Source organism: Rhopilema esculentum, chromosome 17 (genome assembly GCF_057945365.1).
Source record: "Rhopilema esculentum isolate cy_ngs chromosome 17, ASM5794536v1, whole genome shotgun sequence".
Classification (NCBI taxonomy): domain Eukaryota; kingdom Metazoa; phylum Cnidaria; class Scyphozoa; order Rhizostomeae; family Rhizostomatidae; genus Rhopilema; species Rhopilema esculentum.
Window position 1 is genome coordinate 3,905,718 of NC_142831.1, and position 20,192 is coordinate 3,925,909.

At 37.0% G+C, this 20,192-nt stretch overlaps 4 protein-coding genes across 4 annotated transcripts; 3 read left to right on the forward strand and 1 right to left on the reverse strand.

Moving 5' to 3' along the window:
- Window positions 1-728: 728 nt before the first annotated feature.
- On the reverse strand, window positions 729-9,292 carry LOC135692211 (transaldolase). The gene is made up of 11 exons (XM_065210317.2): window positions 9,165-9,292; window positions 8,374-8,455; window positions 7,519-7,642; window positions 7,002-7,041; window positions 6,775-6,842; window positions 5,361-5,492; window positions 4,046-4,106; window positions 3,517-3,631; window positions 2,605-2,734; window positions 1,967-2,034; window positions 729-1,016 (listed from the first exon to the last, which is right to left on the reverse strand). Exons 2-11 carry the CDS (start codon window positions 8,444-8,446, stop codon window positions 853-855), a joined length of 975 nt encoding a protein of 324 aa, XP_065066389.2. The 5' UTR covers window positions 8,447-8,455; window positions 9,165-9,292; the 3' UTR covers window positions 729-852.
- A 2,590-nt stretch (window positions 9,293-11,882) lies between these two features.
- Window positions 11,883-13,377, forward strand: LOC148958154 (uncharacterized). Its single transcript, XM_089113548.1, has 2 exons — window positions 11,883-12,099; window positions 12,707-13,377. Exons 1-2 carry the CDS (start codon window positions 11,898-11,900, stop codon window positions 13,375-13,377), a joined length of 873 nt encoding a protein of 290 aa, XP_088969674.1. The 5' UTR covers window positions 11,883-11,897.
- A 1,190-nt stretch (window positions 13,378-14,567) lies between these two features.
- LOC135691266 (uncharacterized) lies at window positions 14,568-16,243 on the forward strand. Its single transcript, XM_065209118.2, has one exon. The coding sequence runs from the start codon at window positions 14,705-14,707 to the stop codon at window positions 15,800-15,802; it is 1,098 nt and encodes a 365-aa protein (XP_065065190.2). The 5' UTR covers window positions 14,568-14,704; the 3' UTR covers window positions 15,803-16,243.
- An 875-nt stretch (window positions 16,244-17,118) lies between these two features.
- LOC135691351 (GSK3-beta interaction protein) lies at window positions 17,119-20,109 on the forward strand. The gene is made up of 2 exons (XM_065209232.2): window positions 17,119-17,449; window positions 18,834-20,109. Exons 1-2 carry the CDS (start codon window positions 17,270-17,272, stop codon window positions 18,999-19,001), a joined length of 348 nt encoding a protein of 115 aa, XP_065065304.2. The 5' UTR covers window positions 17,119-17,269; the 3' UTR covers window positions 19,002-20,109.
- The last annotated feature ends 83 nt before the right edge of the window (window positions 20,110-20,192 follow it).

Here is a 20,192-nt window from a genome sequence, read left to right on the forward strand (position 1 = left end):
TAACCTCCCTTCCCCTGATTTACAAAGGCGTATATTTTCATTCAATCCTCTCCCTCTCTCTTAGCATTCTTACCTAATAAATAGCTACTGTTCGTATTTCTAGGAATTTCTAAACATCTAACGTTCCGTTTTAAGTTTATGGTGTCGTAATTTCAATCGATACTAGAGAAGATGGTCAAGGCACCATGTTATTTTCTTCAAGGAAAATGCAAATTGTACCTTTCCCCCAGATTCAATTAAAACATGCTTGGAAAAGCAAAGTATACCTACTTCTAGTTTGTTGTTGCTCAACCAGGTCTAACTAGGTGCACTACTTTTAGGGCTAGGATGACATACTGTTGTTGCAGCTTCAGATACGGCAATATGATAATCTTGGGAGAAGAGCACGGGGAAGAGTGGCGTAACAAAGTTTAGGGCACCTTAGTAAGATAACTAAGAGCCCTCAACCAAAAGGGGCCACCTAACCATTTTTATATCCAAATCTATAAAACATCGCTCAAGTTAGTCTAATTTTCAAAAACCTTTAAAGCTCTTCGGCTGGAGCTTCTTTAACTCAGCTCCCCCTAGCTGATGAGAACAAAGAACAAACAGATTGTCACGCCATCTGTTACGTCACTGACGGGGGTCTACTTTTGCCAGCGGCTTGTACTCGTGCTAAATAGACTCATGTTAGAAATCAAGTTCTATGTCGAAAACTTGAGAATACCAGGAAAAACGAAAGTCGCATGTTTTGAAAAAATATACATAATATCAGTAATACATCACAGATACAAATAATATAACAGTGAATATTACTGATGATATTACAAGTCCACTATTGGTAGCTCTTTATAAAGAATATAGTTCTTAGAGTTATTGCAACATCTTTTCTTTGAGGAAATTTTCCAGCTTTACAGCATCCTCAGCAAATTTGCGAATACCCTCTGCAAGCTTTTCAGTGGCCATTGCATCTTCATTTAACAACCACCTAAACGACTTTTCATCCAGATGGACCTTTTGTATTTCTTTCAACTGAGCTGAAGGTCAAAAAAGTTTGCATTTACAACGTGAAACTGACTTAACATCGCAAAAGGAAACAAATTCTAGAAAACGTCAATGCGGCCCTTTGATTTTAAAACTAAGCAGCTAGAATCAGGAAATAAATGCCGCTATTCTAAATAATTCCCCTCTTAAATACCGTAAATCCTCGAATTAGCCCCCTAGGGGCTTATTTACTTTTGATGTTTTTGGATGGGGGCTTATTCGAGGGGGGGGGGGCTTATACAAGGGGGGCTTAAAAGATTATTGTAGACATTAAGAAGACATTATTAAAAGACCTCGTCTATTTTAGTAGGAATTTCTTTATGAGCATTTAATTAATTACTACCAACAGTATGAATTGGTTGTGGTAATTCAATAAAACGCCATAGGCAACTTCAGATGGCAAAAGACATCAAATGGAGGGGTCCAATTCGAGAATTTACGGTAGCAAAGGGGGCTTATTCGAGAGGGGGGCTTATTGACAATTTGTAGTTCTAGGGTAGGGGCTTATTCGAGGGGGGGTTTCGAGAGGGGGCAATTAGAGGATTTACGGTACCTTAATTAAGCTTTATCAAGCACCAGGGAGAAGAGTTCTAACTTTTTTGAAATTATATAGGGGGCTTATTGGAGAGGGGAAGGCTTTTAAGATTCAGGTTAAAAGAAGTGTTTATTCTGCTATACATCTATTGAAAATAGCTAATGCCAACAGTTTCTAAAGTGGCTATTTATCATATTTTAGCTAAAAAGATTATATATGATAATTCAATCAAGAATTTATTAATGTTAATATATTAATCTTCATCAGAACCTTCAGGGCCAATAGACAAGCTTGAGCAAAAACCTGGGAAACTTGACAGAGAGATTATTCAAAATGTTTTGCTCTTCCTTGTCATATGATTCAGTCATATGATTATGTTACAAACTTGTCATTCCCCTGTTGACTTACCAGTCTCGTCACTCAGCATCCTTGGAACAACAACCTTTGACTGTTTGAGTTCTTCTAGCAATTTAGGCCTAAAAATAGCATGGAAGTTAGTCCTAGTAAGAAATAGCGAGTTTATATACGAATACAAGGGCACAAAGCTTTTCCCTCTGCACTGACCAGTCCGCAGAGAATGGCAGATATTGCCACCAGGTTAGGGAAGATCTGCAATTAGACTTTTCAGGGTTTGCCTTCAACGGGGAGAAAAAACTAATTTTTTGTGGACTCTAGGCTTGGGTGTTACATTTTGAGATAGCATCCATTAAAAGCAAAGTGGAGGTTTACAAGTGGAAAAAGTGATCGAAATAACATGGTACTTGTAAAATCTTGTCGAGAACTGCTATACCCTGCAGATTGAGGCAATGACTTTTTTTGTTGCTTGAAGTGAAAACGTCAGTCATTCAGTAAAAAAATCAAGAAATATTCAAATCTACAAAATTAATTTTATACAGCAAATCAGCAATTTTAATGAATTAGAATAACTCTTTCTATTTTCTCCTTATTTCTCTTTCTTATTCTATTTCTCTTTCATCATATCTTCATCTAAGGTATGATCTTAAAAAACATAGTACAATCCTAAAATTTATTCAGTATTCACATACGAGATTGTTAAGTTGTCGCATCCTGCCAATGCTAGAATCTGTGAGGTGTTTCTAAACGATGCTCCCATTACAATTGTCTTGTACCCAAATTTTTTGTAATAGTTGTAAATGGCTGTCACACTCTTGACACCTGAAAATTTACAACAATACAATCTTGAGAAGCAGTCTTACACAATTTTGAAAACTCTCAAAGAGCATTTTTTGTCTGAGAATTCAAAGAAATTGAATAAAAATACTGACTCTACTTGTGTATAAATTTCCATTTAAAATAGGTTACTGCTTTTATAATGCTTTATGCCATCCGTGTAGGCATTGTTTTTGCTTATTATATTTACATTATGATGTTTAATTCTTTACCATGCACTAACATCCATCTTTCTGTTCCTACCTGTCAAATCCAATCTTCCCTTTATGTTTTTTATCATAAAAACACTTTCTATCTTCACTTTCTATCATTCAAAGTTACCTTATCTGTACATGGTTTGATGTGATAACAGAATGGTTTCAAACTGCAGAGTCCAATTAAAACCTAATGACTAATGACATTCAGAGTTGCAGATTTAAATCCCCTCTTTTACCCATCAAAGTACAAAATTTCAGTTCTATGGTTGTTTGCTCAAGTCCCTTCTAGGCCTAACTTAAACTGTTCATTAAATAAAGATAACAAGTATTACGCAAATTATATTGATGGGGATGGCACCCAAGAGTACAATGAAACTTATAAAGTAACAATTTGTTTTGTGCATTCCTTTAAAAACTGGGTTTTGGACCACATAGATGCTGCCAGGCAACATGCATTAAAGTTTGGGTGCAATAGGTCTTAGGTCTAAAATGCTACTAGAAAAACTTTCAAAATCTCTAAAAAATAAAATTAAGTTTATGCCTTTCATTTATTGTTATTGAAGCCAGTACCTGGGTCTTCCTGTGGTTCAAAAATATTTTTCCCTGTGCTTTTCACATACCAGTCATAAATTCTTCCAACAAAGGGTGAAATCAATGTTACTCCAGCCTCAGCACAAGCAACAGCCTGTTTAATATAAATACTGCAAATTAACTTCAAGCTTATACATTCATGTGTGATTTTACTTCATGTTTTGGCATAGATCAAATGAGCAAAACTAGTTATAAGCCTTAATTAAAATGCTGCACCATGCTTAAAATTGCAAACAAATCATGATTCAAAAAATTTTCTTGTCTAAGAGGGAAAATGTATCTTGCTTTGCACACATGATATTTAATAAGGCTTATCTTCAAACAAAGGATCAACCGTTAAAAACATAATTTACAACCAAGAAATATTCAGACAATTACTACAATTGAGAAAGGATTGTTAAAAGTCGGCTAATTATAAAATAAAGCTTGAACCAAAGTTTGAAACTTTGGACTCCTGTTCTATATGCTCAGGAAAGGAATATAAAAATTACCAGTGGTAAAAGACTACCTGTGCAAAAGCAAATAGTAATGTAAGGTTACAATGGATTCCATATTGCTCTTCAAGCACCCTGGAATAGAAAGATAGCATTTGAAAAATAACATTGCTCATTTGTGAAGATTATTACAAAGAGATATTAGAAAAGTAAAAAAATTCGCTAGTAAAGCCCTGGCAAAACGACTAAACATTTCATGAAACATTTCATTCAACATTTGTTTAGTGAATTTGCACGCAGTTTAGCAAGGGTGGCAAAAAGTGACTAAACTTTTTACTAAACTTTGCTCAACATTTTTGAACTGCGACCTGTGTAAGATGCTGTGGGTTGTAGGGGATCTGGCATAGGAATTTGGTTTGTTTTGTTGTATGTTGGCATAAAAGACTTCAAGTGCTGGAAATGGGTAAAAATAAGAATTTGATAAAAGAAAGGTGAAAGAAAATACTATTTAGCACATGGAAAACAAAGTTGACTGTTGAAGAAGACACAGTAGTCTACAAGGAGACAAAGCAAATGATTCACGAAGGCATTCTATAGATTTTGGGTCATCTAGAGAAAGGAAAACCAAGGAAAACCCTGGAAAACCTTTGGATTCCCACAGCTACGGCACCTGCGCTAGGATAACAAATGTTTAATTGGTGGCAAAACAGCTAAACATTCACTAAACAACACTATACAATGCTAAACACTTTGACCAGAATCAAACTTTGCTCAACAACACTCAATACAACTAAACAACACTAAGCTGGATGGAAAAACGATTAACTTTCCACTAAACTTTCCACTAAACAAAAGTTGTGTGGAATGTTTAATGAAATGTTTAGTCGTTTTGCCAGGGCATAAGGCTCAAGAATAGCTAAATAATGCAATCTGGTCAATCTTTTTACTTTTAAAAATAGCAAGAAAATATCTCATAAAATAGAGCATTAATGCTAGAGGGGAACCCTTTAAGGTTACATAGGGTCAGCGACAGTGGTGTAATGGACACAGTCCTTCTTCACTAAACTTTGACAGGAAATTATTTGTAGCTTATAAACTAAAACTTAATGTTTGTGGCTTGTATAATCAGATCGAAGCTAATTTTGTGCAAATAACATTTTTGCAACTGATAGCAGTCACAAGTACATATACATTCCAAATATATTCTAGTCTCTCAATTTAAGAAGATCAGCTTCATATATTCCCACAATAGGCTATTTTCAGGTACTCTGGCTTTTGCAGCTTAGGGCAAAAAGGCCTCAGATCACTTGCCGCATGGATTTGATTTGATGTGGTCAATATAATCAGAAATAGTTATAACTGGTAGACATTAGCAGCTAAACTACATACTTGGCCGCCTGAATCCCCTCCCAAGTTGAGCTGAGCTTGATAAGAACTCTTTTTTTGCTGATCCCTGCCTTTTCATAAAGAGCAATAAATTTCTTTGCTTTCTCAATTGAGCCCTCTACATCAAATGATAACCTGTTAAAAAAAAGCATTGAAGATTGCCATAAAAAATTAGATTTGCAGTGAAATAGGTAGAGAAGAAAACAAACACCCATTCAAAAACTCCCTTTGTATAATGTTAAATGAAATGATTCAACCATGAAACAAAAACGAAACAGTCAGTGCCTATACCAGGTTATAAAGTGCCAAAATGTTGTCCTATTTAGAAAAAACAAGACCATATCTGAACTTCCCTGCTGAGATTAAATTGATTTAGTCAACACGCAATTGCATATGAGGTCATGTAACTTTAGCCCTAGATTTCCACTGGCATTATTCCCAGACCTTTTTGGAAGAAATAACCCATGCCAGTGGCCGATCGCTCACGTAATTTCTCTTGCACATAAGATGACTCTGATAGTGATAGAATGACCTTATTAGGTACCCTTCTGTTTGCAGTAACATCAAATGAAAACAAACTGTTATGATGACCTTTAATGCACTCCAAGAGAATAAATACCAAATACAAATGTGGTTCGTTTATAAACTTTATGTATATCATGAAGGTCATATAGACATCATTGTCGGATAATCGCGAAATGTTGTTACCAATCTGCCATAGGTTCTGTGCACAATATTTGTTTATCTGGTCATGTTTCCCGCGAATATTCCACCATTTAAACTTCTGACTTATGATAACAAGAAAAAACAAAGAATACAAGGTCTCTTCGAAAGCGTTTGCTTCAAATTCCAAGCACGATTTTGCGGGAAACGCTTGTTATCAGCAAATTTCAAAATTATTGTTCTTGCGTTCCCAACGCAGAAAAAATACTTTACAGTCTGGCTGCCCAGGAAATGGCCTAAGTGCTATTGTAGTTTAAATACTAGTACCTAAAGCATTCCTACACATTCGCTGTGGAATTGATTTTCAAACGCATTTTTTCATTGAGATTTGGTTTAACCAGCTTAGTTATATTTCCTGCATTTTGATATACCGGCTTTGTATTGTCTATGTCACTTGCTTGGGTCACAAAAGATAACTGAAATTGTGTTAATTATAATTAACACAATGAGACATTTATTCCTCACAATTGGTTGGGTTTGCGCCAGTGCTGACGCGATCACAAGTGATTGCTCAATGAAAAGTCCAGCATTGCCAGCATTCAAAAGAGCATTATCTGAAATACAGCTCAACAGAGGCAAGTCATTGGCCACCTGTATCTGAAAATGTTCATCGTCAAATGAGAAATCACAAAAACATTCATAGTGTTAAGACATCAAATCTAACTGCACAGAACGAAGTTGCAATATTTCTAACCTTGCATCAACTTCAGTTGATACTCTTCCTGGAACAACTTTGAGGATTTCCAAACCAAATGAGACAAACTGTAAAGATTAAATTATCTTTTAATAATTGGACCACATGAACACAAGAACAAAAACCCCACCAAAGACATAATCTAATAATCAACTAAAGTAGCTCAAAAAACTTTGGCAACAGTATCAGGTGATCAAGTTATCAACTGAAATTAGCATGAAACATACCAGTTTATCCATTGCAGCAGTGACTTTTTCATTTATATCACTAAAAATGTAAAATTATTTTTATTACTTAAATTCCTTTTTTCTTCAGATAAAAACTTCATGGTGAAAAAGAAAAACAAAGGTAGGACTAGCAGTTTACAAATTTGTCTTTTACATTGTATCGCATCCAAATACATGATACATTTTTTGGCTTTCAGACAATAAACAAATCATTTAATTAATTTTAATAGTAACTTCCACATTGAATTTCAGGAGGCAGAGAAACCTATAATCTTATGAAATTGTCTTAATAACCTTATAAAATTTTTTTTTAACATCAGCATTGAATTAAGTCTAAACAGCTGTATTGAATTATGTAACATACTGCAACAAATAGCCTCATTCAGGCAGTTGGGGCTGACTTTTGAATACACATTAAACACTTAGCTGCAAAAGAAGTTTCTCGTGGAGATTCTATAGCAGAACTAGCAGTGACACTACTTAATCTGTTTCAAAAAAGCAAGAAAGACCCCCTTACTTTCCATTTGCCTGACCATATTTGATAGCATCATCAATTAAATGGTCATATTGAGGAAGTTTACTTGCTGCGAGTATTAATGAAGGGTTTGTTGTGGCATCCGTTGGTTGAAATTGTGCAATTGCTGCAATAGATTAACAGATTTACATTTGTGTAGAAAAAGACCAAGTGATGCAGAACTCAGATTCCCTATAATCACAAAGAATCAAACAAAGTAGCCTTTAGAAGGAAAAACCAATTCAGATGCAAAAAAATTTAATCAGTGTTCTAGAATCCCTGCTTATAGAATCATGTCATAATAAAATCAGATGTAAAAAATAATGAAAATTTAGAGCTTGTGTTAATTCTAAGACTTCAAGTTCATTGTATCAGACGGGAACTTCTCAAAAATGTATTTTCTGGTAACTGGTTTTTATCTTTAACTATTCAGACAACATTATTTATCAAAATTTAGAAAGGAAAGCTTCAGCAAAGTTGCAACCTTGACAGTATTAGATGATTCACAAGAAAATGAATAGTTTCCACATTAAGACTGAAAATAGGCAGTCTGGTAGAAACATAGGCTACGTATTCCTTCTGTTCGCGTAAGTTTGTAAGCCATAGAAAATTGTCTTATTTAACTTGTTAAAAGGCAGATTCCACTACAATGCTACATATTCTGTAACATATAATAAGAAGTATAATAGTAAGTAAGAAGTAAGAAAAATAAAGGATTGAGGCTAGGCAGTTTTTTTTAAAAATCAGGCTCATAGAATCAATAGCATTATAGAAAGAGACCTCAAAACAGGTTTTAAATGAAGCAATTAGAAAACTATGAGTAATTAGGGGTTCAACTAAAAAGGGTACAGTAAATACCCTGAAAGTCCCCTGTGTCAGCCACAACTGTTGTCAGCTCTTTTAATTGTTCCAGTGCATTTTTGGTTGCCATTCTTTTTTGCTGCAAATAAAAAAGTTTCACAATCAATTAGCTGTCTTTTCTTTGAATTTTTGAAAATTCTTTGAATGACTTTCAGTGCCTATCAGTGACTCTTATTGCATCTGTATAAAAACTATTATATCTAAAATGAAATATGCTGTGTCTGCATGAATAATGATGATGAGGGATGACTCAGGTGAATAAAAGAATCAATAATGGCGAGGGAATGTCCTATGGTATGTATGCGTGTTGCTTCATTTATTATTAGTTGAATGATCCTTTTGGAGGCTCAAATTATGAGGAAATGATTACAGGAAATCGCCAGAAAATTATAAAAGCCACTATCTTCATGGACAGAGGGTATATGGACAGAAGTCCTTCAAGTTATCAACCCATCATTCAGGCCCCTTTCAAGAAAGTGAGGAAGCTGTTTACATTACAATGAGACTTCGGCTGTTACAGAGATCTTTCTTTTGCTTCCATCCAAGTGGGAATTCGTTGTTTTGTCAAAATATCATGTGTACAATGGCATGGTGTCCCGAAGGGAAGGATGATAATGGGCCTTTACCGGCCGTTTCATAAACGTGCGTGGGGGCAGCAACGAAATGCCCACAAGAATGCAATCAACTTAGTACTAGCAGGTGCAAACTTTTTATGCAAAATCAAGTAAAGACCCCATGTTACTTACTACAAATTCTGTAAAAATAAAGGGAAATGACAACAGAAATACCTAAATTTCCTTGTTCTACCCTCCTTCTGCCTTGAGATTGTTCCAAGACAGAACACACGCATGCGTGACAATGTATTATGGATGGTTGTTGTTGCCAACTCAGCATACATATTTCTTGCATCCTGCTGTGACTCAAACGTTGCCAAGGTAATTTTGATCAGTACGGCAAATCTTCGAATGCCCCCCCCCCCTCATACAAGCCCCCTCGCTTTGAATAAGCCTCCACCCTGGAAGTAAAATTTTAAATAAACCCCCACCATCGAATAAGCCCCACCCTAACATTGCCAATCTTTTCGTGCTTGAATGCCCACATTGCCAATCTTTTCGTGCTTGATCTCCCATAAACGTCCACCGCCTCCTACTTTTAGTGCCCTGCAGATCTGGTATCCCGAACATGGCAACCAGCACAATTGCCTTCGCCACCATGGTGACGTCACTGGTGTCGTCAGCCACCACCAAACTGACCGACCTGATGGACATCGACCTGACCCCCGTGCGATCTTCCCCGAAAAAACCTGCCCAGCAGGATTACACCAGAACAAAATCCGACAAAGGCCTCTCACTGGGACTAAAAAAGAAAAAAGTCAAGTCTGTGAACCCATCCCACCTTAACCCACCAAGCCCCTCCCCTGGCCCCTCCCGAATCCCTACCCACTACTCCAAAACGACCCGCAAGGCCTTCCATTGTCCAGGCCCCCGGCCACACCCTCTCTTTACCACACCCACCGCCACTATGTCCACCCGGTCTGCACCTCTCACCTCCACACCAACCTTTCCTACTTCTGTACAAACCCACTCCAATTCTGCCCCCACCCCCACCGCCCCCCTCCCCGTCCCAACATTCCCTATTAATTTGCCTGAACTCCACCCACCACAGGCCCTCTTAGAAACCCTCCCCCTGCCCCCACCCCAAACCTTCGTCAACAACCTTGCCAGACATCTGTGCTCAAAAAAATTCCACGAAAACGAGCATGAATATTTCTCCCGGAGTGCAGAGTCTGGCCATTTCCCTACCTTCACCCAACCCTCGTTCACATCAGACTTCACCAGGCCCCTGTCACACCCAAACGCAACCCGGCTAAACGAGGCCATTGCGAACCTCCGCAGAGACATCTGCCACATAATGGCATCCCACCACCTGGATCTGGCCAGAGAGGAGGAGGCCAAAGCCACACAAGTCCGGTCAGAGATGGAAGAGCATTATAATCCGGACATAATTAGAATAGCAAACTGCAATGCCAAGAGACAGGCAGCGTCCGCCCCTGGGAACAGGGAGAGACACACACAGCACCCGCGAAGACGGCCCAGGAGGCAACACCAGTATTCCACCTTTTGACATTGCTTTCTCTTTCCTCTCCCCCCCTTATTTTCTTTCTGTATTTTTGCCGCTTAACTTTAATATAATAAAACATTTTTTGCTGCTTAATTATGGTATAACAAACATGCTCAGCTGTATATTTTTATTTTAATTCCTTTTCATCAACAATATTAAACTCTGTCTACCTATAAACGATGTTGCTTTATTCGTACTCATTATTCTGCTATCTAGATTGCAATATGTACACGGCCAATCCTAGCACAGCGTCCAAACGCACCATACTCAGGAAAACCATTGGCACCAAACTAACTAAAAATGCACACAAAAAGCTGCTCAAAAAGGCCATCCTGGCCACTAAACCAATCAATAACATTGTCAATCTATCCTCAGCTCACATTTCAACAAGTGAGATATCTCTGCTGAACAGGGGACTATCGTTTGTCCCTGCCCCCGGTCCGGTTGACAATGATCTCATCTTACAAGGACTCGATGACTTCATACGTCGAATGCGACTGCAATATTTTTTCCACTCCCATCCCCCCAGGACGGTACCTGAACCCTTTAGAAGGAAATCATTTTGGGCCCCCCCTGATGATGTCTGCCCTCAATTACAACAATATTTTGATAAAATCTCCGTCGACATCAACAAGATCATAAGGTCAGCTGATAACCCCACAGCCCATAACCTCACCCCAATAGAAACTGCGAGCATTAAAACTTTATGCACCCGCAAGGATATAACCATCAAACCCGCGGACAAAGGAGGAGCCATTGTTTTATGGTCTATAGAGGCTTACCTTAAGGAAGCTAACAATCAGCTGTCCAACCCCCTCCACTACCGTAAACTAGAATCTGATGGAATACAGCTGCTATCCACCCAGATCACAACGTTCTTAACACATCTACTAGGTCGGAATCTTCTCACACAACAATGTTATGATTTCCTTGAACCAAGCCCCCGCCCCCGCACCCCCGAATTCTACCTTTTACCAAAAATACACAAACCAAAGATTAACGACCTCATACCGGGCAGACCAATAATCTCGGGGTGTGGCTCGCCCACTGAGAAACTCTCCAAATTTCTGGACCATTTTTAAAACCGATTGTTAAAACTATACCCTCATACATCAAGGACACCAATCATTTTCTCCAAATTATATTTAGAGAGAGACATAATTTTCCACCAGGTATCATCCTGTGTACCCTGGATGTTAAATCCCTCTATACTAATATACCACAGGATGAGGGTATTTTACACTGCATGATGGCGTTAATTGATTTTTATGCCACTGGACTACCTCTACCAGCCACACACCTACAACAAATGTTTGAGTTTATATTAAAAGGGAATTATTTCTCCTTCAATGGACAGCCATATCTACAGACACACAGACATACAGACACATGGCACTGCCATGGGTACCCCTTTTGCCCCAAACTTTGCAAACATTTTTATGTCTGTTATTGAACAATATATCCTCTCCACAGCCCCCGAGGGGAAGAAACCTCTACTCTGGAAACGATTTATCGATGATATATTCATGATATGGCAATATGATGAAGCTTCCCTCACTGAATTCCTTGCCCATACCAACAGGGGCGAAACTACCGGGGGGTGTGGGGGGGGGGTGTGACACCCCCCCAATCCAAAAAATAGTCGATTTCGCAGGGCAATCGAAGATTTCGCAGGGTGCCAAGAAGAGCTTTATTGCCACGCAGAAATGCCACCTCTGAAGTTCGTAAAGAGCCGTTTAGGAATTTTGAAATGAAAAATTTTTGTCTGAAAGGTGCTTTTTAGCCCTTTTACAAGGTATAATTTCAAAAAATTTCTTCACGTCGGACCCAACCATGGTGGGTCCTCCTACCTCACTAAACTCGACTCTTAGCCCCACTGGGATAAATTTCGTTGCGCTGTCTACATCATGTACCCTCCCCCCACCCCCCAATTAGCTGTTTATTAGCTTAATTTTGCAAACCAACATTAAATGAAGTGAATATAAAAAAACAATTTACGCTCACGTAGAGAAATAGAAATTTCATAGGGAATGAAGTTTCAAGTTTGTTTTTATTGCTTAGAAGTTTGTCCTTGGTAAAGACCAGTGTAAACTGGTAAAGCTTTCACTAGTAACCTTTAGATAAACCTTTGCTACGAGGTCTGCAGGGCACCACTCAGTTTTGCAGGGCAGAAACCCTTTTCACCCCCCCCCCAAAACTATTGGCCAAGTTACGCCCCTGCATACCAACAATGTGCACAACACGATTAAATTTGAAGCACAACAATCTAGAGCAAAAATAAATTTCCTTGACACCACAATTTATCTTAATAACAACAGTGGTCTCCTGGAAAGCACCCTATTCGTGAAACCCACTGATATATGCACCCTTTTACATGCTAAATCTTTCCACCCACCTTCGTGTAAAAAAAGTGTTATTTACAGTCAAGCACTTCGCTTCAGACGTTTGATCACAGACAACAATGAACTCCACAAACACCTCAAAGCACTCCAAAAAAACCTAATCATAAGAGGTTATGAATCTCAAGATATCACCACCGAATTTAGTAAACTGACATATGTCACCCAATGCGAGCTCTTCTTCCCAGGAAACCCCGCCAACAATGAAACCACCCTTCAGCACCTCAACTTCGAGCCCCCTCCACCAAAACCACAAGTCCTACCTTTTGTTGTCCCATTCGACATAAAAACTATAAATATAGGTTCCGTCCTTACTAAACATTGGCACTTGATCTCAGCTGATGCTTATTTTAAACAAATATGGAATGACACCAGACCGGTTCTAGCCCTCACCAGAAGGCCTAACCTCAAGGATCGATTGGTACACTCTAAAATAGGCCATCAATACAAAGCCGCTTCTCGAAGCATCATGCGCCCTTAACTTTTACAATATGTAAATATTACACTAGAGGCACAGTTACACCTAAGGTACGGCATTCACTGATTATTAATTTTCATTTTTATTTGCGTATATATTTATTTTGCAACCGTGATCCTGGACGCAGGATTGCGAGGGGCGCCCACGAGAAACGGACATACCGAATTAAAGCCCCGAAATGTCCCTCGTGGGTTTCTGGCTGATGAGTTGCTTTTTTATCATGTTCTGCCCACTTTCAAGCTAATTGTTTAAAACATACATGGGCACCCACAACCACCCCCCATCGGAGTTTGAGGCTGTGACCAGGTGGTAGTGACTACTCCTTATCTCCTTTTTTCTCATTTTTCTATTTTGGATTTTATACTTTTATTCACATATTGGTTTTTTAGTTTTTACCTTCTATGCCTATAAAAACATTTGGCTTGATTAACTAGAATTATGTAGTTATAAAGTAGAATTGAAAAGGAAATGAATTGAAAACCACAAAAAAGCTACACATGTTGGAGTATAAGCCTCTTCTCCGAATTAGCCCTCATCAAAAAGAGCATAAATTAATAAGCCCTCAGGAGGCTTATATGAGGAATTACAGTAGCTAATTAGGTATTTTTTATGATTGTACATGCATCCCAACTTTGTCCTATGTATTTGCCCCAAAATTGTGACCAAAATGGGGGAATAGAATTAAAGGTTTTTGAAAATTTTTTGCAAGCATTATAAAAAATTAAACATTAAACAGAAGAGGTTCCGACAAAATATTTCATTACACGTATTTAATTCTTCAATTTGCCCTTTGCCCTGCCCCATTAAATGCCAACCAAAACCAAGCTTTTAGGTATAATTTGTGATGATCATTACATTACTTTTCGTTATCCCTTCGTTTATATGCTTCTTTCCAGACTTTTATTCTGACTGTTTGTTCTTTCAGATTTAAAAAAGCGTCATTTCAGGGGCTCCGATGCAAGTTGAAAAGTTGGGGGGGCAAGGCCAAAAAAGGTTAAAATAAAAAATCTCTTTAAAAAGTTATTTTGTTATGCAAAAAAGTGAGGGGGCGTGGCACCCCTTTTCGGGATCCCTGCACTTTGACACATGGCTTTGATGATATGTGTATATCAGCATTAGATTTTCATTAAATACTGTCTTATAATCATTTTTTGTAGCTTTATTTTTCTTGTATTTAGTAAAAAATTGCTAGCTAAGCCGCATGCGCGTTTCAACACTTTGACACAAATTTGGGCCTAGGCATGTAGCATGTGTGGCATGGAAAAATGAACGAAGTTCGTAGCTTGTTGATTAAAAGGAAATGGATTTATAAACAGAAGAAAGTTCAAGTATGGCAGAAGTTGGTACTCAACGTTTGGTGAAAATTGAGCCTCTTGAAGATGGTCTGTCGGCAAAGAAATCTCAGGTTATTGAACATGAAGTTCAATCTCAGTCAACAGGGCAGTCAACATTGCAAAGAACCGATCATGGTATGACACATTCATTTGCCAGTGGGAGAATTGCTGAAGCTACAACATCGATTTCCCCTCCAGGATACCCTTCAACTGCGTTCCAGCCCCAATATTTTACACCAACAAGGAGAATGGATTTCGTTCCCACATTCTGCAAGACATTTGAGTTGCCAGAAAGCCGTTCATATTCAGACGAAAATAACACAGAAGACTTCGATGATCTTTTAGAAACCTCTGACAGATCACGCAGTAAATGGAGCCGAGCTCAAACAGACACTCTTGTCAACTCATGGAAGGACGAATTTGATGAGCTGGAAAATAACCGTAACCCACTTGCATGGAAAAGAATTTTACGAGATATTAATCGTAAAGGTGGCAAGAAAAGTATGGACCAACTAAAAAAGAAACTAAGAAATTTAAAGGATCGTTTCAAGGAAGCAAAAAAGAGAAGCAAATCGAGTAGAGGGAGACGTCATTTTCCAAAATATTATGATACTTTTAATGATCTTTTGGGAGCAAGAGAAGATGCCAGGGAAGAGGAAAGAGAACGACGAAGGTATTCCAATGAACATTTGGTCCCAAATCAAACAGAATATAACATAATTCAAGAACCTGCAGAACCTTTGCTTGAAACACAACAAGAAGGTTCTGTTGTTAGTGCAGAAATTCCAAAAAATAATGTAAAAACGTCCGAAAAAGTGGAGCAAAAAGAAATGCTTCCGAGAAGGACTAAGAGGAAGAAAGCATCAAAGTCAGGGGCATCTGCCCAACTGATAGACTTTCTTGGACAAATGCAACGTCAGCAAGAAGAATCGATGAAATTATTTTTAGAAGGAATAGAGAAAATCGAGGAGAAGAGCAGGAAGCACACAGAGGAAACTTTGTTGAAAATAGCAAATATTTTTACAAGACAAAAGAAGAAAAAGAAAAGGAAAGATAATGAAGAATCTGATACTACTTCTGATGATAACGCTTAATATAATTGTTATTGATATGGTTTTTGAAAATAGCTTTGGAAAAAGCAAACATTCCACAACATACTAAATGGTTTTTTGTCTGACGCTCCTCAGGGTAAAACTATCCACAACTGGGTATATATTTTCATCTTATTTGTTCGGACCCATATTATGATGTATTATGCTCTAGGGTATTTATATCTACAACTGGGTATATATTTTCATCTTATTTGTTTGAATCCTTATTCTGATGTATTATGCTCTGAGGAGTGTAAGACGAAAAAGCTTTTAGTACCTTGTGAAATGTTTGCTTTTTTCCAATTTTGTATCCCCAAACAATATGGTCTTTGTATAGTTGGCGATTTGTGATGTGTTTGGAAAAAAGAGATTGATGTGACTTACTCTCATCAAATACAAATCTCCGATATGCAAACAATTGAGTTGTTAATAGAGTCTAAAAACTACATGTTGTTTTCTTTTTCTGTAGTTGTGTTCTTGCACAGTACAGCCTTTTCAGTAGAAGTAGACACAAAGTTATTTAATGATTTATCTTGAGCAGGTCGAGATTTTTAATTTCCTTTATAATAGTTGCTAAAATGTTTCTGAGAAATCTAGAATGAATACTGTGGGATATCTGTAAATTGCATCTCAAGAAACTATTTGAATTTTGTTCAGTTAATAAAATTCACATTTTACTGTGTTGGGTAATGCATTTTTTATGCAGATTGCTTTTTCTCAAAATGCTCAACATCATTGCAGTGAGTGAAGATCTTTCACTCACCGACTCCTTTCTAAATTTATTTTTACGTTGACGTAAAAGACCAGGCATCATCAGTCTTCATCATTTACATGTTTTAAACAGATTTCTTGGTTAATTACAGCAACATTATAACCTGTGAAAAATGATTAATTTTTGTTTGGTTGTTTATTATTTATTATTCTTGTTTCTCCAAACAGTTTCTACTTTTTGAGAACTTTTTAGCCTTTAGCTCATTACTTCAGGGAAAAGTTTTATCTTAAAAATTGTCAGGTCTTGGCATCAGCTTCCCCCCCCCCCCCCCTCCAGTTTTCCCATAAGAATACAGGGCCAACAGGATGTAATTTGTAAAAGAGGGTAGTGTATTACTAAAATTATGCAGGGGATCAAGCCCCAAACTCCCAAAAACTTCCATAATGTTGAACACAACAAAATTTACTTTGCACTTTGACAGTTTTCCCCTTCCCCACCCTTTCATGCCGATTGTGAGACCCCTCACCATTTGCACCATAGAAACATTTCTATGATTTGCACCCCAACAAAACAAGGGCCTCGATTTCGAATATCAAGGTTGTTGTTGTCATCTCCATTCTCTATTTTCAAAATTGAGAAAGGATTGCAAAATTTCCAACAAAGCTTTCTTCTTTGACGGATACGAGCAACTCACGCATACGCTATAAACAAGCTTTGAAGAACGTGCAAGTCTAATTTCTTTTACAATTCGATTCGGCATGGGTTCAGACCTTAATCTTTCCGATGAAGTTGACTTCATCAAAAACGACATCAATTTCGCAGTTGATTTTATCGATGCTTCACCAAAGTTGCCCGAAAAGAATGGTAGAATCTACATTAACATTCAAACAAAGGAAAAGGAGAAGTTTTGCGTTGAGCTGTCAAGCTCAGGATTTAAGGTAACGTATTTTGATTGTATTTTAATAAAGTTGTTTGCTTAACAATATTTGATTTTGATTTGACGAAATCTGCGTTCTCAAAATGGCTTATTATGGTTAAAGTAACTACAAGACTTGAAATCAAGCATGTTTTATACAAAATACGGAGTTTCTTCTTTAGTCATCTTTGTAGCAATAAATAACAAGGATTTTGTGAAATAGGCCAGTTTATTAACAAAACAGCATTTGCAAATGACTGACTATACAACCACCCGAGAGAACAGCGGGATTCTTTGGATATTTTCTGTGCAGACATTCTTCAGAACTTCAGAACATATTGATGAATTGCACTAAGCAATGTGATTCTTTTGTTGAAGATTTTCATTCGCTCTTTAAATCCAAGTTTACTTGACAAGTTTTTTGTTATACTTGACTCAGGCAACTGGAGAACAGTGGTGGAGAACAGTCCTTTTCTAAACACGTGTCATTACTGTGTCATTACTGTTGGTCAATCTCAGAGAAGCTGTATATCTTCAACCAGATGTGAAGCACTTTTAAAATCGGTTTCATTAGAAACTTGATTCAATATTATGGCTGTTTTATTTAATGCACAAACTTACACATTCACACATGTGAGACACAATGAAACTTATCATGTTGATAGCAAATAGCCATATAGCAAATAGCCATGTAAATGAAAACCACATATATATATGGCATTCACATAAAGGTGTTAGCCCCAAACAGACTGCAGAGTATGGCAAGTGCACACCCAAGATATTTTTTCTAAATTTTGCTTGTACATCTGATAAAGAGTGTGGCATATCAAGATCTGGGCATGACATTGGTGTATCCTATTAGGGCAATAAAGAATTAAGTTTCCTCAAGATCAACATAATCTTGCATCAATGGTTTACAACCAATTGGTTTGATAACAGAATAACTATCAATCTTGTACATTATTTATCTTAGTTCATTTGATCTTCTTAATTGATTATCCTCAGGCTCTAGAATAGTTTTTCACACTAATGTGCACAACTGAAGTGCACACTTGTACACTTTATGTGAAATAGCAAGGTTTATGTGAAATAGGCACACACCCAAGATTTTCTTGGAAACTGCTGTACTCTGCAATCCAAAGCGCCAATAGCTAATACCATTTTATTTTATTATGTTCTGCACCTTGATTTTTCAGACTAGATGGTTTGGGGATTCCTGCTTATATAATTTACATTATCTTATCACATTTGTATCCTAACTCCCTCTTATCTTTGCTTTCAATTTTAGGTTTATACATGTTAAAGAACATACACTATATACACAAAAAACTATATATATACAGGTGTGTTTTTGTTACAGAAAAAATATTTTCATCAGTTATATTATTATCTAATCTCCCTTTTAGGTTGTTGGAAAAGACTTTGATGACATAAAAGATGAAAATGATCACCAGAAAACATACGAAACCGTTTATTCATTGCTTTCAAATATCAGCTCAAGTTATGAAAGGACATTTGGCAATGAACTGGCCAGGAAGTTAGCAAATCTTCAGCAGGAAACAGAAACTCAGTAAATACTTTTTGTTGCTGCAATTTTTTAAAATACTGAGATTCAGAGTATGCAGTCAAGTGCATACATGCACCATTTAAAAACAAAAACTTTATTTAAATATGAAACCATCGTATTTTATGCAGAGTGTTGCAGTTTAGAAAATAATACAATAACACATATTTGCTTAAAAATTCTCCTTTTAGGGTGTTTTAGTATTTACCAAAATTAATTTCTGCCCGTATTCATACTACCAAACTTTATACTTCCATTTTGAATGTAATTGTTTGTCTTACACATTTCATCACATTTTTATCTTTTACCAATTTTTAACCCTTCAACTTTAGTGGAACTTTTAGTGATAGATTTCCAATCCTGTAAAAAGCCTTTGTGTGTAAAATTGTGATTTTGGCCTTAGTTTGGAACTTTTTCTCAAATTCTTAAATTGATTCTTAGATCCACTGTATCGGGGATTGAATATCTCCTATAGCTCTAATATTATAATCCAACAGAAGGCTGAATATTTTGCAAGGAATTTGAAAATTGGCAGTAATAGGGAATGCAGACATTCTGGAAATAGCTGCTGAAAGATAATAAAGTTCTGAAGTTTTCTTGATGGATGGACACTTTCAAATTTTCCCTTCCTGGTAAACAAATTTAAAACCGTGTTTTTTTCGATAAAAATTGAATTTGAAGACTAAAATTTAATATCTTATATAAAAAGGCCCAATTTTGGCCTTTAAGTGTTTTACAGACTTTATTTCTCAAAAAATGGACCAGAACAGTACCTATCATTCGTTTTTGTAGCAGGGTCAAAACTTACCATAGCAAAATCATATCCATTCCACAGTGCTAGTGTTAAAAGAACAGCAAACCTGGACAGTTTTATTACAGTTCCAAAATTGCATGGGACAGTGTAAAGGGAGTCTGAGTTTACCTTAACATGACCCAGCTAGTTGTGTGACCCAGCAAGTTACCTGAACTTGCCTGAATTACTCCAGTGCTGTAGCTATGGCAATCTTCCTAGCAATCTTTCTTTCTTGTAACAACTGACTATTACATACATCATATTCACATCAACAATAACTTTTACTTGTAAATTGTCTTTGTAAAAATGAATTTCTCACATGCTGTTTGAGTGTCTTTTTGATGAAAGCTTTCTCAAAAATTCTTCTAGAGAAACGAAGTATGATTGTTCTTGTTTTTACTTTTTACG

Coding starts and splice junctions, on each gene's coding strand:
- LOC135692211 (XM_065210317.2), bottom strand. CDS start 8,446: ATGGCAACCAAAAATGCACTGGAACAATTAAAAGAGCTGACAACAGTT. Junction 7,643..8,373: donor TGACACAGGGGACTTTCAGG/GTATTTACTGTA, acceptor AATCTATTGCAG/CAATTGCACAATTTCAACCA. Junction 2,735..3,516: donor TGAACCACAGGAAGACCCAG/GTACTGGCTTCA, acceptor GTAAATTTTCAG/GTGTCAAGAGTGTGACAGCC.
- LOC135691266 (XM_065209118.2), top strand. CDS start 14,705: ATGGCAGAAGTTGGTACTCAACGTTTGGTGAAAATTGAGCCTCTTGAA.
- LOC148958154 (XM_089113548.1), top strand. CDS start 11,898: ATGGGTACCCCTTTTGCCCCAAACTTTGCAAACATTTTTATGTCTGTT. Junction 12,100..12,706: donor GGGCGAAACTACCGGGGGGT/GTGGGGGGGGGG, acceptor CTATTGGCCAAG/TTACGCCCCTGCATACCAAC.
- LOC135691351 (XM_065209232.2), top strand. CDS start 17,270: ATGGGTTCAGACCTTAATCTTTCCGATGAAGTTGACTTCATCAAAAAC. Junction 17,450..18,833: donor TGTCAAGCTCAGGATTTAAG/GTAACGTATTTT, acceptor TCTCCCTTTTAG/GTTGTTGGAAAAGACTTTGA.